At 42.1% G+C, this 15,960-nt stretch overlaps 1 protein-coding gene across 2 annotated transcripts in view; it reads right to left on the bottom strand.

The window, feature by feature from the left end:
* Positions 1 to 1,771: 1,771 nt before the first annotated feature.
* GAN (gigaxonin) overlaps positions 1,772 to 15,960 on the bottom strand; it is a 41,367-nt gene continuing 27,178 nt past the window's right edge. For both annotated transcript variants that reach the window (XM_033069403.2, XM_033069404.2), the window contains one exon: positions 1,772 to 15,402. In XM_033069403.2, coding sequence (XP_032925294.1) covers positions 15,221 to 15,402 — 182 coding nt within the window. In that variant the 3' untranslated portion in view covers positions 1,772 to 15,220. The remainder of the gene's footprint in view (positions 15,403 to 15,960) is intronic.

The following is a 15,960-nucleotide window of genomic DNA, read 5'->3' as shown; positions in this document are numbered from 1 at the left end:
GAGTTTCTGAAGGACAGAAGCCTGTTCTTTACCTGGAAAACTCGGCCTGTTGAAAGATGGCTCCAAAACCTGGGTTGTGCAAAGGACACAGATGCCACCACTTACCAAGGAGGCACCAGCCCTGGGAAGAGCCTGGCTCAGCAAAGCTGGGGCTGTTCACACACCCAGATGTCTCCATAGCAGCTCCAACCTGCAGGGATCCTGCATGCCTCTCCTAGCATATTCCTGCCAGGAGAAAGATGATGGGACACTCCTCTCTCAGGCTGAGGTAGAAGCTGGTGAACAATTGCGACTCTCCGTGACACAGAAATAACCAGAATCACAAGTCCAGTTGCATAAACTCAATACTTTGCCTTCTTGGCAAGTACCTTGCAGTTAAGGAGGCACAGAGAGGCCTTGTTCTCAGGCATCAAGAGCTTCAGCTAAAAAGCCTGTTTGAGGAATCAGTCCTGGATTTCTCCTGTGACAGTTAAGGAAAAATATTTGAGGGGCTTAAAAGAGGCAGAAATGGGAACTTTAAAAGTTGTATCCTCTCTGTGCATAAGAGGTAAAGGAAACCAGGCAGCAGTACTCTTCCTTTTCTGTTAGGATTCCAGGCTATGGAATAAAGATAAATCCAAGTTCACCCTCCTGTCTTTGTTTCCAAGACTCAGTAAGACAGGGGAGATATGGCAGAGCCCATCTAAGCAGCCATAACCATGGGAACACCAGCAACAAGGGTAAATCAACACGAGATTCCCTATCATCAGTCTGTGTTTACACTGGAGGCCTCAGTCTCCCTGCACCAACCTGGCTGCCGGTCCTGAACCTTAGTATGGCTGTGGAACTAGGTAAGAAAAGGGATTTGTGGAATAAATATTCATTTTTCTGTCCTACTTCCCACCATCTCTTTTAGAGAACATGTGTTTACAGCACCTAGTTTCTGCACTCTGCTTTGAAGCCATGCTGCTGCCTTCCACCTTGCCCAAACCACCCCAAATCTCAGCTTTTCCTTGACTCCTACCTCACATTTGGCCTTTCCTCAGTCCTTTTGTTTAGGACAAGGCAGAAAGAGCTCTGGATATTTTCCTGAAGATCAAACCCAGGGGAGGCAGCCACAGCAGAGGCAAGGGCCAGTACCCCAGTACAGGGAGCAGCACAGCACAGAGGTAGAATATTGCTCAACTGGAATTGCAGCTGCTTGGCATCTTAAAAATGTGCAGGTCTCTGAACTTGCAGGGGTTGCGTCTGCACGCTGTGACACAGCCAAGGGTCGGGATATCAGGCAGCCCTGGAAGAAGCTGTTTGTACCTGCCCTTGGAGCAGTTATGCTTCACATATTTTTCTGCACAGCTTTGAAAGGTCACATGGAAGAGCAGTATTTGTGCAGGGGACTGCTGGGGAGAATGGACAGCTTGAAACAACCATGAGAGCTTTTCCAGGTGAGCAGAAGCTCCTTCCCACTCCCAATTTTCCTGGGGTGGCCATTGCCAACATCCATGACCCAGCAACCACAAGCATTTACTGCCTGGGCAGAGCCAGGGAGGGACTGATCCTGCCTCCCCTCATTTCCTCATTGCCTTTCCTCCTCCATTTATTTCCTTTGGGTTTTCCCCTTTGATTAAACTTCTGGCATGTTGGAATGTTTAATAATAAAACAGATAACTCATGGGAGATGATATTTATAAAATCTACTTCTCCTTTTTTTTTTTCACTTTTTGTAAGACCTTGAGAGAAAATCTTGAACTACGTTCTTCCTTTTAAAAATAAAAAAGCGGAAGGTGCAGTTAAGAAGTTTTCAAACAATCAATGTTTTATTTGGTTAATTTATTAAACACCTTTAAGACAATTAATTTTGGTCTGTACCCTTCTATAAAATGATTCAAGTTCTGAACAAACCTCCGATACATAAAGCAAAGTTACTTTTACCATACGCAAATTTCAGATCAAAATACAACACTCTGTTTTCTTACATTTATAAAACCCGGTCAAATACAAACGACATTAAAAAAGATAAAACACTTTCACTGATCCTTGGTACAATATTACAGCACAATTTGCACAGTGGCAACTAAGTCCTCAAAGCACAAGTCAAATACTTTAAAAAGGGAGCCTCCCTTTAGTTACCCAACGTTCTACTGAACACGTAAACAAAGCGAGTGCTACTGAATCCAGGAAAATTCCTGTGTCCCTTTTCATACCATGTGAGAGCCACAAAGCTATTCTGCAAAGGAAGCTACTGGTGAGAAACCAAAGAGCTTTCCTGCTTAGCTGTTACCAGTTTTTGTGCAACTACTCTATGAAAATAAATGAATGGAAGTGGACCAGACTCTGCACTGGGCAATTTATGGCAACTAAAGTAAACCAAGAAATGAGTGTTTTTCTAAAAACAGATCATAAAACTATTTTTAAAAAATCAATACAAAATTATGTATGGGTACAACTGGAGTAACTGCCTTTTACTTCACCTTCAAGACATCTAATGAAGACACAGAGTGTTTTCAATTGTTGAGTTTGTTCAATTGTAAAACCCAGTGTTTCAGCAATGGGTCAAAGTGCCATTAGAATTGCACATTTTTCTTCAATTACAGAATGCATGGTTGCATGAAACACTCATTTGGTGCTACACCTGAAAGCCTACACTTACACTAACCTGTGAAGATGTGGGATCTCCTACGAAACAGAAACAAGAACAAAAATTAGAACTACAAACATAAAATGATACAACTCAAGTCTCAGTTGATAGACATTCCTGGGAAGGTCCTGCTTAGCAAACCTTGCAGCAACACCTCAAGAAGAGAAAGTAAAACCAGAGTAATGAGAGCAGGGTCTGATGTATCCCCTCAGGCTATGCTTTGCACAGGCAGTCAGGGCAGTTGTACCACAGTGCAACTAAAGGGTTTTTGCCTGAAGTTCTGCAACCCCTTCATTTCCCCCACCCCCAAACCACTGATTTTACTCACAGTTCAACTGTAAGTTCATATATTCAGTCTCAGCTAAAGTGAAAATGTGTAGATAATTAAATGGAAAAATACACTAATGGATCTAACTTTCCTCTCTCCTCCCTCCCCAAACTCATGTCAAGCCCATGAGGACACCACACACTCCAGAACTTTTCCTACCTGTTAATGTTCACATAATCCCTACAGAACAGAGAACTGCAAACTGCACAAATAATACATTGTTAAATAATGCTCAAGTGTAAACAATACAGGATGGACATGGTTTAATAAAACCCTAGTGAGGTACAGCAAAAATTTAATTTCCTAATTTAGTGCTTTAAGTGCAATAGAAATGCTGCTGTACTGCCCTTCTGCAAACTCATCTCTCCAGAATTAAGCTGCACTACTAGGCTTATTCCCTTAAAGCTACATACCCATGCTATAACTCATTATATTGACTTAATGCAAATATTTGTGGGGGAAAATTAATTTACAGGGTTAATTAAAATCTTTTTTAGTATTCAAAAGGAATGATAGTAAAGGGAACAACCATGGAAAACGTGGTAATACATGTTTTTAAAAAGATTTCCAATAATTCTAACACAAAACAGCAAGTATATTTTGAAAAATGCATAGAAACCCTGTCAATACAAAAATCCCCACTGAAATTACACAACTAAGCAATTTTAATCTAAATATTTTATGTGCTTTTCCTATAAAGGCCACTTTGACATACAAATACAAAAAAATTTACATTTTTTCCCCCAAAATAAATTATTTGTTCCTCAATTAAAAATACTGAATATGGAAGCATAACAACCCTCTCTCATGCCAGCTGCTCATCTGCAGTGGCTATTCCCACAGAAAAAAATCTCCTAATATTTTCAGTTACCAAAAGAAATAAGAAACAGGTTCAAGCCTGTGGTCTGCTTAGCACTAGGAAAAACCTGGGGGAAGGAATGGAACAGGCTGAGCCCCTTACACTGCGTGTGCTGGGGAGGGAATGGATGTACACAGACACCTGCAGAGAGAGCTTTCCTGCTTGTCTCCCAGGTAATGCACCAAAATCCCTTTTTGGAATCAGAGAAAGAAATCTAGGTCAATCTGAATGAAAGAGAGACAAAACAGTGAAGGGAGTTAGGCAGAAACTGTATGAGGCCCAGGGAGGGTCCAGGGTTAAGTAAATGAAAAATTCGTGATCACCTGGGAGAGGAGAGCTCCTCACAGGAGGCAGAACCAGGAAAATCTGTACCCGTTTTTTAACAGGGGGAAGAAGAGGAACACAAGGAACAAATTTCACTGGAAAAATGAAGCAATGGGAGAACAAAGAACCCTTACCAACAGTCCTGACCACATGGGCATTTATCCCTGAATTGCCACAGAAGCAGAAAAATCAAACTCACACAGAAGCAGCAGAAATGAAAACGTACTTGGACTGGATTTGAGACATCACAGGGATTTTTTACTGTAAGCACCAGGTCCACAATTGACTGACACTGGGAAAACAAGACAACACCAAGCCAGGGAGCACAGCAAACCCCAAACACCTGACATGCTCTGGGGCAGGGAGGTGCAAATGGAGTGAAGTGGCCCCAGCGGGCAAAGCCGCACTGGTGGGGTCATGGGACAATTCCAGCTGACAACACCATGGGACAACAGGATGGGATGCACTTGGAGATCACATCATTCTCAGCCAAAATACCCAAGAACCTGACCAAGAAGCTGACCCATAAACTGCTAGGCCTGCGAGGGGGCAGGAGGAAAAGCAGTGCACTGGGGTTGATCTGGATACGAGATTCTTGGGCAGCCATTGAGTACAAGCTCTCCTAACCTTGGACCAAGGACTGGGTTTGGAAGGACACAGGAGCTGCACTTCTGTATCACAAGGAATTCAGCTCTCTGATGTGCTGTATTGCATAGTTTGATTGAGGTCAAAGAGCATTTATGTCTTATTTTTCCCTGTTTTAAACAGAAGTAACTCAACATACTCTGATCAGAGCATTCCCAACCCTGGCCCTAAGCGATTAATCAATTCATTTCTAAAGATTTTGGGGTGGACACATAAAAGCTAAAACTCCATTCCCACACAAAGCACAGAAGGACCCACAGAACAAGTAGACACATAAAAAGCCTGTAACAGTAACCACATCTGTACTACAGGAGTCAGAGCACCACAGCTGGATGATGGGGATAACCCTTGCTGTCCAGTTGCATGCCACAGGTGGTAAACAAGAGGTGAGAGCTTTTACCTCACCAGACCAATGTGCCTTTTGTAGAAAAAGTGGCAATATATTCTGACAATATCATGGTAAATATCAAGATCCTAGATTTGACAGTACACTGAACCTTTAGGAGAGTGGCAGCAATGTGACATCACATTCCAACACCCTCCTATTACTTGGTTCATGGAATACAGATATAATTGGATTATTCAATAGTTGTTTCATTCTCTTAAGATAAAATAGAGTATTTGTACCATACAAAGTCAGACTAAGTACACTAGTTATCACTCTTATAATACATATTCATATTATTTAACCCAATCCCACAAGATTCATGGAACTCAATAAACACGGTTTACAGAGGGAAAACTCTGAAGATAGAGCATCTAATGTGAAGAAATTTTAGTTTTTCCTTTTGAAGGTAAAACAATTCCAGCTTATCAGGCTCTCACTCTGGATTATGGAGCAGTGGGCATACAAACTGGGATGCAGTTTCACATCTCTGGTTTTTCAAAAAAAAAAAAAAAAAAAAGTGCAGTGGAAAAACAGGTGGCCAGAAGCTCCCCAGCTGTTTAGGCCAGTACCTGTGGTTCCACACAGCAGACATAGTTCCAGAACCCACAGTTCCACAGCTCCAGAAGTTTCAGATTTAAATAGAGCAAATACAAAATAGTAGATCTGCTACAACAGCCCATAAATCTTTATATCTTACCCTTATGTAAGGGACAGTGCAGACTCATCCTTACCTGTGCAGCAGAGAGCAACTGCAAGTCATGGAATGATGCTGCTCCTCAGCCTTCCCTAGAATGAGAGGATCAGGAATTTGCAAGCTCAGTAGAGTTTGTCCATGTCCCTTCATTTATCAGCTGATTTTCAGACATTCTGCAGGTAACACAGATACTTCTGTGAGGCCACCAACTGGTGGCTCCTCTGCAGTGACAGCCTGGATGAGTTCAGATGGTCCAGAGGGCAGCACCCAACATGTGAAGGAGAAGGACAAGGCAGCCTCTGGACTCTTTTCAAAAGGCTCTTAGATTAACATGACTGAGAAATGCTACAGCACTGGGACTGCAGAGCCTATGAGAAGGCAATAAATAACCTGCTGTCTGGAGATGGGACAAATTCAAATATCAACCCTTGATCCTTCCTGCTGCTGCAGACAGGGCAGGAGTAGGATTGTGTGCTTCACAGAAGGAAAAGCCTTCCTGTAGCAGTGTTACCAAATGCCTAAACCAAACTGATGAGACAGATCAAACAAAAATAAAGACAGCACAAAAAGGACAACAGCGAAGTTCCTACACAGGACTAAAATTCAGCCCTCTCCTCCATGGCTTGTGTCTACAAGAGCCTCTCCTTGGAGTGCCCAAGCCAATGTCACTGCAAAGGCAGCATTGGGAACTCCCCTCCTTCTTCCTCCTGGGCACCTGTGGCACCCAAAGCTTGAGGGGCTGAGCAGGAGGGGTCTGAGACAAACCCCACACTCACAACATCCCAGTGATCTGCCAGCCACATGGGGCAGCGTGTCCCAGACACACAGCCAGGTCCTGGGACCAAGCCTGGGAAGGTTAATATTTATGGAATAGCCACCATGATGCTAATGAAAGGCTCTGGAATTAGCAGCTAATTGGTACTGTCTGCAGAGTTATGAATAGCTCCTTGTTTCACCCCTACTATTTGTGCATGGCCACTAAAATGTTTGCTACATTGAATTCAAAGTTAGTATGAGCTGCTCCTCAAAATTTTAGAGGAGGATGTTCTCTGTGAAGCATTTCTTGGTTCTGCCTTTGCACAGAAAGGAAAAAGGTAGCATTTTCCCATTGCATTTTGTATTATTAAGGCCTTTGACAGTTTGGAAGCTGTCTTTATGAAAAGGGATGCTTTTCAAAATAGAGACTGAATACTCAAAGAAAAACTCCACAGAACAAACACAAGCTGATTACCAGCTTATATTGGAACTTTCAGGAGGCAAGCACAGTGTAAGGAATTCAAAACTATGTCAAAATAGCACCTTTAGAAGCAGAAGAAAAAACTTTTTAAAAAACTTCTTCAATCTAAACAAAACCCCACATACTTGAAGATCACAAAGAAATGGGCAATGACATAAGTTCAGGTATGGAAGGTGGGTATTGATTTGAACAGTTTTTCCTCTGCAGGTGATTAAATGGGGAACTCCACAGAAAAATATCTAATTAGACATTACAGCAAAATCAGTCAATCTCTCTGTTGAGATAACAGATTCACAGGAAAAACAGTGAGAGCAGAGTAGAGGCAGAGAGAAAACTATCTGATCTGTCCTTAAAAGAGCAGAGACTTCTATTTTTTTAACAGATCTTTTCCTATTTAAAAATCAGGACAGCCTTTCAATTGCTACTCTCATTTCCAAGTATAATAGATACTTTCAAGTAATAGAAATTTTTATTTACTTTTTACAGCAGCTGCAGGTCAACCTTGGTCTTTTTGTACAGAAACATTAATTTAAAATGAAATTAAACTGTCCTTGGGCAATGGTACCATTCTGTCCTGCTTCTTGTCTGCATTTAGGGTTTTTTTTAATTGAAGGACAAAATGCAATTTAAAACAAAACAAAAAATATTTGACAAAGTGCAAGAAATGAGGTAGCTGGGAATAGGGGCTTTTTCTCCCAGGACAAGGCACCAGCCCTTCCAGCCACAGTGACACACATGAGGGACTGGGCTGCACCTGCTCTACCTGCAGGTTTGCTTACAGGTGTTCAGGTGATCTCTGACCTGCTGGCATCAGTTTCACAAGCTCAATGAAAAGTCATTTCATTGTGTGCCAAGCACTGTCCCCACACACACTGATGTGCAGGGATGTGCAAAAGCCACAGGGAGCAAGTTGGTGTGGCCACCCTCCGACCCACAGTTGTGCTCTCAGGGACCATGGGCACAGGCTGTGTGTTCAGAGGGAGAGTGAAAACAAAATCCTGTTAGTGACAGCAAAAGAAAAAACACCTGAGGCCAGAGGAAATGTGCATGGAACACCCAGGACCTGCCCCAATGGGCTTTGGGGGTCCAAACACCGAGGGCAGCCAGCAGTGGCAATTCCATGAGTTCTGTACCAAGCCCAGCCTCTTGCCCACTCACAGCAAGGCTTGTGCAGCATAAGGAGAATCTTGTACAGAACCTTCTCCAACCCTTAGCACTGGTAAGGAGCTTCCAGGAGCCCCCCAGAACACAGCTTGCTGTTTACATCATGTAACCCAGATAGCACAGAACACTCACCATGTATTGCAAAATGCAGTCTCAGTGTTACAATTGCAAGAAGCAAACCAATCAGGTTGTGGAAGTCAAGGATTTAAAAAAAAAAAGCTTAAAATTGACTTAGCAGGTGTTTCCCCAAGCAAACAAAAGCTAGAACAGACCTCATGTTCTCTAAGCAATCCAAAGGAGTCCTTTGACTAGTTTAAAACCAGCTCTGAAAGGCAGATACCCCTGTGTACTGCTGTATTCACTCTAATAAATATGCTTTTTAAGACATAAAAACAGTAAAACAAGTGCCAGGGATAACAATGCTTTCCAGCTATCATGTGTAAATTAATAAAGCAGATTAATAAAACCCAAAGCTTTTGCATGTGAGATCATTCAGGACAGAACTTCAAGCCCAGCCAAGGATCAGGTTTTTGTAGCACACTGCCAATTGCAGATGTAAACTTAAACTTTCCAAAACGGCTCTTGCTTTCATCAGGTACAAAATTGTTCCACAGGGTTTTTTTCCCTGTTCTGAAATTGGCAGAGGTGGCAGCCCAATAACAGAATGCACAGAAGTGACACTTGTGAAACAAATGCAGAGCCTGTGGCAGGGGGTCTGTCAGGCTCTGACAGGGTTTACAACTACAGATTAAAGAAACTTGCCCTCAACAAAAACTGAGGATGTCTCAGCATTAACTCAAAAGAAATGGAGGAAAGTGAAACAATTTTTTTAAAAAAATCAAATAAATCAAGTGCCTAAGGTGGCAATTCAAAAGGCCCCAATATTAAAAAAAAATTCAATTCATGTTTTATCAATAAAATAACACTAATTACACAAGGGATGTTTCTTTCTATTATTGTAATCAGACCCATCAGCTTTTACCAGGGCTCAAAACACCCTCATTTCATCAAGGGCACAGGTAGGCAGTGGCATTGAGCAGCTTCATGTACTGAAGTGCTCTGGCAGAATATGTTCTCTGCTCACAGGAACCCTGCAAAACTGTTGGGCACCAAGATTTAGCCTTTTTCCATTGAAAAGCTCCAATCTTCCAGCTCACTTTCCGAGACATTTCAATAGAGTATTTCAAATCACCTCCAAATGTTATTCTATAGAAGTCCTTTATGTATTGTAAATACTTTTATAACTAAGAAGCAGCTACCTAGAATAAGTAATTTTTTAAAAATTCTATTTTGTATTTGTAAATTTTCAACATAATCACCTGTTGGTAGTAGCTTATAGTTTAATTCTCTTATTATCCTTCACCCTCTTAAGCAGGTGTTTATCTAGTTGGGCGCTTTGCATTGCTCTATTCTATATTTTTAGGTAACCTGTTCATCAAGATTTTGAGGGAATTGATTGCTGGAACACAGCAGCAGTCAGAGTGCAGAATCATGCTGGGCATGGCTGCTCAGAGATGTCACCTTAAACCCTGGCTGCAATCTGTCCTACAGCAAGGAACTTCCAAGAGAAAAAAGAAAATCAAACAACACACCAAAACCCATGGGGATGATGGAGAGCAGGTGCCAAACTTATTAATAAACTTCAGAGCACTCAGAAAATTAACAGTTTCCCCCAAACTCCACTGCCTTCAGCTTTTACTGGCTCACCTTCCCAAGCCCTGTGCTTTTCTCTCACAGGTGATGTGCCCTGGAAACACAGACCCTATAGACACAGCTCCCGGCTCCAAGAAAAAACAAGGAAGAGCAACAGCAAATGGCAAATGTCAAAAGGCTGCAGCAGTGACTGAAACACAGGCCTGCACTCAGTCCTGGAGGGGAAAAGGAAATACTCCTTTGGGAAGATGGAAATAGCAGCTTCTACAAACACGGATGCAATTAACACCCCTCCCACCCACCTGAAGTAGTCGTTTAAGTACTCCAAAGAGCTAAAGTGAACACAACCCCCAAATCCTCAGTGCTAAATTAGAGGCAGAAAGGATCCATTTAACACTAAATTAAATATAATTCCTTGGAAAGCAGCGCTGTGAGTGGCACCAAACCACATCTTAGTTACAATGCTCAGTCTGCCTGCGTCCCTGGGCACAGCCACACTTCCCGAGGCACAGTTTCCTTTCTGCAGGTCGATTAATGCAAACAAATTGCACTTAATCTAAAGAGTTATAATTTTAAATACTAAAGCCTGTTGTCAGCTGCTTTTTATTATATACTTGCATGGCACCAGTGCTCTAATAAAGAGCAAAGTGTCCATATGCATCACATGAAGTGATACTCAAGGCAGCTGTGAAGAGTAACACAAACCTGCAGAATAGTATTTAAAAAAAAGTAGATTTACATTGCTTTCAATAGCATTAATTAAAAAAAAAAAAAAAGAACCACTGCTCTTTTTTGGAACACAGTGAATTTTCAGCTTCTCTGTATTTTAGAACAGTTGAATTATTGTTATACACAGAAGAACCCAAAAGTTTGGCACTTGTAACAACTTGCATTTGTTATTGCATCTTCCACTCTGCATGGCACATGCATGGTAGCAGAGCCCATGCAGGCTGCACGGCCACAGCATTTATGGAACAGAGAAACTCCAGTTAAAACAGGAAAAAACCTCCCCAGACCCCTCACTCCTGTACTTGTGCATTTACTGAGTCATGCAGGCACCAGAAATACTGCAAAGCCACCAAGCTGCCTGGTGTGTTCTGGAGGAGTTCATAAGCCAGGCGGTTCAGCAGCTTTGATAAAAACTTTTATTTTCATCAAGATCTCAGCTCCTGAAGGCAGGCTGTGTGCCAGGCACGTGCTGTGCAAACACCAGGGACACAGCCTGCCCACAGCTATCAGCAAGCTGATTTTGAGCTGCTTTGGGTTTCAGATTCACCTCTGTCCTTTTGTGTAATTTCATATTAATTTGCCTTCATTTTGAAGATGAAGTACTCTCAAATCTACAGAAATTCACTTGACCAGAAGCAGCTGGGTTGACACAGCACTTTCACAATAACTGAAGTTTAAGGACGAGCTGACAAAATTTAAGGACAACCAGGCCTTGCTATGGTACAACTAAACAGAAGACTCTTCAGGATGCCTCTTCTTCAGGTTATAAAACCAGGAAGGGAGAGGATCTGAAATCCAACCCTGACTCTTTAGGAATATGAGCATCTGTCAAGGCCAGGTAAGGAACAGAGCCAGGCCAGGCTTGTGCCTCCCTCAGAATCTCAAGGGATTTATTTTATGAGAGCAACAGCACTTTACACCTTTGCTTCTGTAATCCCTCTCTGCTGTGCAGAGCAGCCACAAGACTACAAGTGTAAAACAAGCATAGAGGACACTGCTGTGTGCTTACAGTAGCATATATTTTCCCCCTGCTTTTCCCCTAAAATGAACAATTCCAAAATTTTTCCAAAATTATCTGTGGTACATGAAAAAAAAAAGGAGAAACTTTTCTTGGGGGAATTGTGGGAAGAGAAGGAGTGAGGGGTGAAAAAAGCTATCACTTGTCCCATCTTCCACAATTCCTACCCCATATTTGGTGATTTTCTGATTTCAGTAGCTGGGGTTGGTCCAGTTCCTCAGCAGGAAAAGAAAAAGGATGCAGAGGCCCAGCCCAAGTGCCTCAAGCTCAAGGTGGCCCAGCCAGTCCTCATCCTGCACGGACAGCTGGCCAGGACACACATTCAAACAGTCACCTGTGGACGATCTGGCTGAATGTCAGTGCCAACTCATGAGCTGGGAGGAATTAAGGCCACTGTGCCAAGCAAGGACAACTTAAACAAGTTTCTAAACTGCCAAACCACCTAAAACCCCTGGACTGCAACTCAGAAAAACTCCTGAGTTGTTTTCCCATGTGGTTCAGCCATCATGTGCAGGGGTACACTACCAGCAGAGCAGGGACATTTACCATGTGAACATACCCTGGTGGCATTTACCAGTTCAATCTACAGCTGTTTGCACATTCAACACACTCAGCAAGCTGGTGACCTCCCTCCTCTCAGCATCTCTGGTATCATCACAGCCTCCCTCCCCTTCTGAAGTCAACCATCCCTCTGAAAAGAGAAAGTCAGAGGCCAGCTCTGCCTCTTCACTCCTACACCATCACCAGTACAGTCCCTGGAGAAAGGGGAGCCTCGACTTCAAAGCACTGCTTTAAATTCAGAGGGAAATCAAGCCTGGTTATTGCACAATCCAAGGGATGCACTCACAGATCAGAGCTGGACAGACAGACAGACAGGAGTCAGACCCCAGAAGACACATCCCTTCCCTCCTGCACACATAGGAACACCTCCTGGATCAGTCCCACACACAATGCAGATGGGGAGTGGTCCCATCCCCTCAGGCAAGGCCAAGGAAGCCAGTTCTGAGATCTCAGGAGTGTCTAAATCTTGAGCATGCACCCAAAACCCATGGAGAGCATCCCTGGAGATTTGGTCCCCAGCCACATGGAACGTGACATGAATACAATGTGCTCAGAAATTCAGATTGTGACTGGTTCAGGTACAGAGGCTTAAACTTCTTGGTCAAATCTCACTGAATGCATTCGCAACACGCTCCAATCACCAGCAGATTTGTTTATTTCTGTTTCCTTTTCAAAAAAACAAACTAAGAACATCTAGTGTTAATCCTACTCTAAGTGTAAACATTTGGTTCAGTAACTTGAACTGCAAAACACTGCTAGAGTATTTACTTGGATTTATCATGTGCATTTATCACTTACATTTTCTGGATGCTGAATGCCCTCAAGTGTACTGGGGAGCTACAGGGACTTGGGAGATAGCAGCTGGCAATATTCTGAATAACATTTTCCGAAGTTTTCCAAGCCACTTAGAAAACTGAGCTCAAAAGTGAAACAGATACTTAAGAACATTCATCACTTTTGAATATGGGATCTTGGCACTTTGTCTGAGGAAAAAAAAAATTGATCCATGTAAGATTTTTCAAAAAAGGGAAGTTTTACAGATAAACTAACAGCACTTGATTTATTTCACAAGACAGCCAAGGATGGAAATAGTGTTTCACATTTCTGTAGTAAAGCATTATATATAAATTTAAAATCTAAAGACATATATATACACTCCAAGTTTACTGCAATGCATAAATATATAAACTTTTTAATATGCCAACTAATATAGGTCAGAAAATCGATGTATATAGTTCAAGTTTTGCAGACTTCAGCATTGTAAAAAAAAATAAAATTAAAAAATGGTCAATAGATTGGCTGCTGCCCTTTTCCCCACCCTCCCACAGTCCTCTGCTCAGGAATCAGAGAAATTCCAACCCCACATCGGTGCTATGGAAGGATTGAGCAGAAGTAAGTTTTAGAATGGCTCTTCAAGGACTATTTAGTGAAATACCAATATTTTGAACTAGTATGGGATCATTTCAACATATGTAAGATGATTTCAATAAAGATGAAAAGGTTTACACTAACAAAACTGAGGGCAGAGTTTGGCTTGTCTGAGGTCCACAAAGTTGCAGAGTGGAAAGTCTTGTATGTAGTTATAATACTGGTTGTACAAAGTCTCTTTTTCTGAAGGGCAGGAGGTATTATTTCTATTTACCATCTCTCTCATTTTATTCCTCTTAAATAAATACAGGTTATGTCCTGCCCATCACAACAACAATGAAATCAAAAATTGAGGTAAAACTGTTCTACCAGCTGATCTTGACTACAAACAAAAGTCAATTAAATATCACTACTGATGTGAACAAGGCTTAGTAAGAAATAAAATGCAAGATACTAAGTTCTCCACTATAACCACACCATAAACCCCAGCTTTCAAAGTCAGACAGCAGTAAACAAGACTGTACTGTAGCACAGAAATCATTAGTAAACCAAATTTGATCCCAATTTAAAGTCACTGTACAAATTTTCCTTAACTCTTAGTCCAAAACCCATGTTTTCTGCAAAATAAATACCCTTGTCATATTTCACCTTTGTTCTAATAGACATAAAATGCACCTTTCTACAGTCCTCAGTCTTAAAAACCATTCTTAGCTTGCAAGCAATCTGAAGTAAAAAGGAACACAATCTAATTTGTCCCTTTGCTCTTACCAAAAGCAGCAATTATCACTAACTGTTCCAAACATGTCTTCCCTTTTCACTTCAAGGAAAACAGCCACCAAAGCCCACTCAGAAGTGCACATCACCCACTTCCAGACCAGTTCATCGGGCTACTTGAATGACAGCGTAGAAAAAAAACAGTTTACTTCTTTGTGGTGTACTGTATCCATTTTCTGGGGTGTATCCATTTCAGATTAGTCCATTTTATAGATATATTAAAAATATTTGTTGGAATGAAACCGTTGCAAATGAATGAAAAACCCTATGTACACACCTCCACCATTTTTTAGGCACAGACCTTACCTTTTGAGAAAGGACTAGAAATAAAAGGTGCAGTGACCAACAGCTCCTGTGGCCTCATGCTCCAACAGCAGCACACCAGGGAGGTTGGTTATCATGTAGCTTCTGTGTATTACAGCTATCCAGTTCCAGATAGCACAAGGATTCGTATCAGTTCCCCGCAGGGGAAACGCACCTGAAATTTTTTTTTTTTTTTTTTTTTTTTTGCTTTTCAATAAGCTTTGCCAAAGGAAACTGATTCCCACCAGTTTCAGACACCAAAAATCCTCCTTCAACAACACGGTTTAAATTCCAAATGGCTACGACTGAAGGTGTTTCCTCGATCTCCCCTTTTATTTTCCCCCTTCTCTTCTTTTTAATGTGTACTTAAGTTATTTGTTCCCGAAACAAGTACTGAGACTCAAGCTTTGTAAGCATTTAAAACAAAAACAGTTACCATACCAAAGCACAGCATACAGTGTAAGTTTTCAGCTGTAATTTCTCAGCTTTTCCTTTAAATAGAGCTAGATTATGGTGCACTGCGCAGAACTCTTCCAGTCTCCTCCGCTGGCGGCGCGGGGCTCACGGGGAAGGAACGCGGATGCGGAACAATCCCTGCTGCAGCTGCAGTCGGAAGAGTTTGCAGTTGGCGATGCGCAGCGCGGCGCAGCCCGTCCGCCGCAGGTCCGACGGGAACAGCGGCTTCGTGCGCTGCCACGTGCCCGTGCTTCTCTTGAATTCCCTAACATAGTCATAGTTTGTACCTGGATTAACAAGAAAAGAAATTAAATGCTTCAAAGTCACTGCAGCTGCCATCACGTTTAACCTCTAGTAAGGTAAATATGTGAACGAGGGCATACACAGTGCCTGGATGGGTAGTTGAAATTATCATCAAAAGGGAACTACTATGACATTTCTGACCTACTTAAACCCACCAAATTTAGAATTTTGTTAGCTTGTAATTTGGAGAAAGTCCTGCTGCCCACTCATACATGTAGAGATGGCCACAAAAGTCTTCTAAATGTCTTTTACAGAGCATGGCCAAATGCTGGCAGCTGAGAGCTGAGTATATTTGATAGCACACATCTATTTGGTTGGGACTGAGAGCCAAGAGTCACTATCACATCCATATGAACCACTGGACAATGCCCCTAGAATGCAGAATTGCCTGTTTCCCACTGCAAAGACAGGAGCTACACTCTCAGGCACTAACAGGTCTTCTTACATCTAGATAAAAGCAGTAACTCTTAGTCTTGACCTCTTGTGGTCTTCGAACTAATCAAACCCAATTAAGCCAGCACTGAACTTGTTACTGAAGAGGT

Source organism: Catharus ustulatus, chromosome 11, assembly GCF_009819885.2.
Source record: "Catharus ustulatus isolate bCatUst1 chromosome 11, bCatUst1.pri.v2, whole genome shotgun sequence".
NCBI classification, from domain to species: domain Eukaryota; kingdom Metazoa; phylum Chordata; class Aves; order Passeriformes; family Turdidae; genus Catharus; species Catharus ustulatus.
This window is presented reverse-complemented; position numbering and strand designations above follow the sequence as displayed.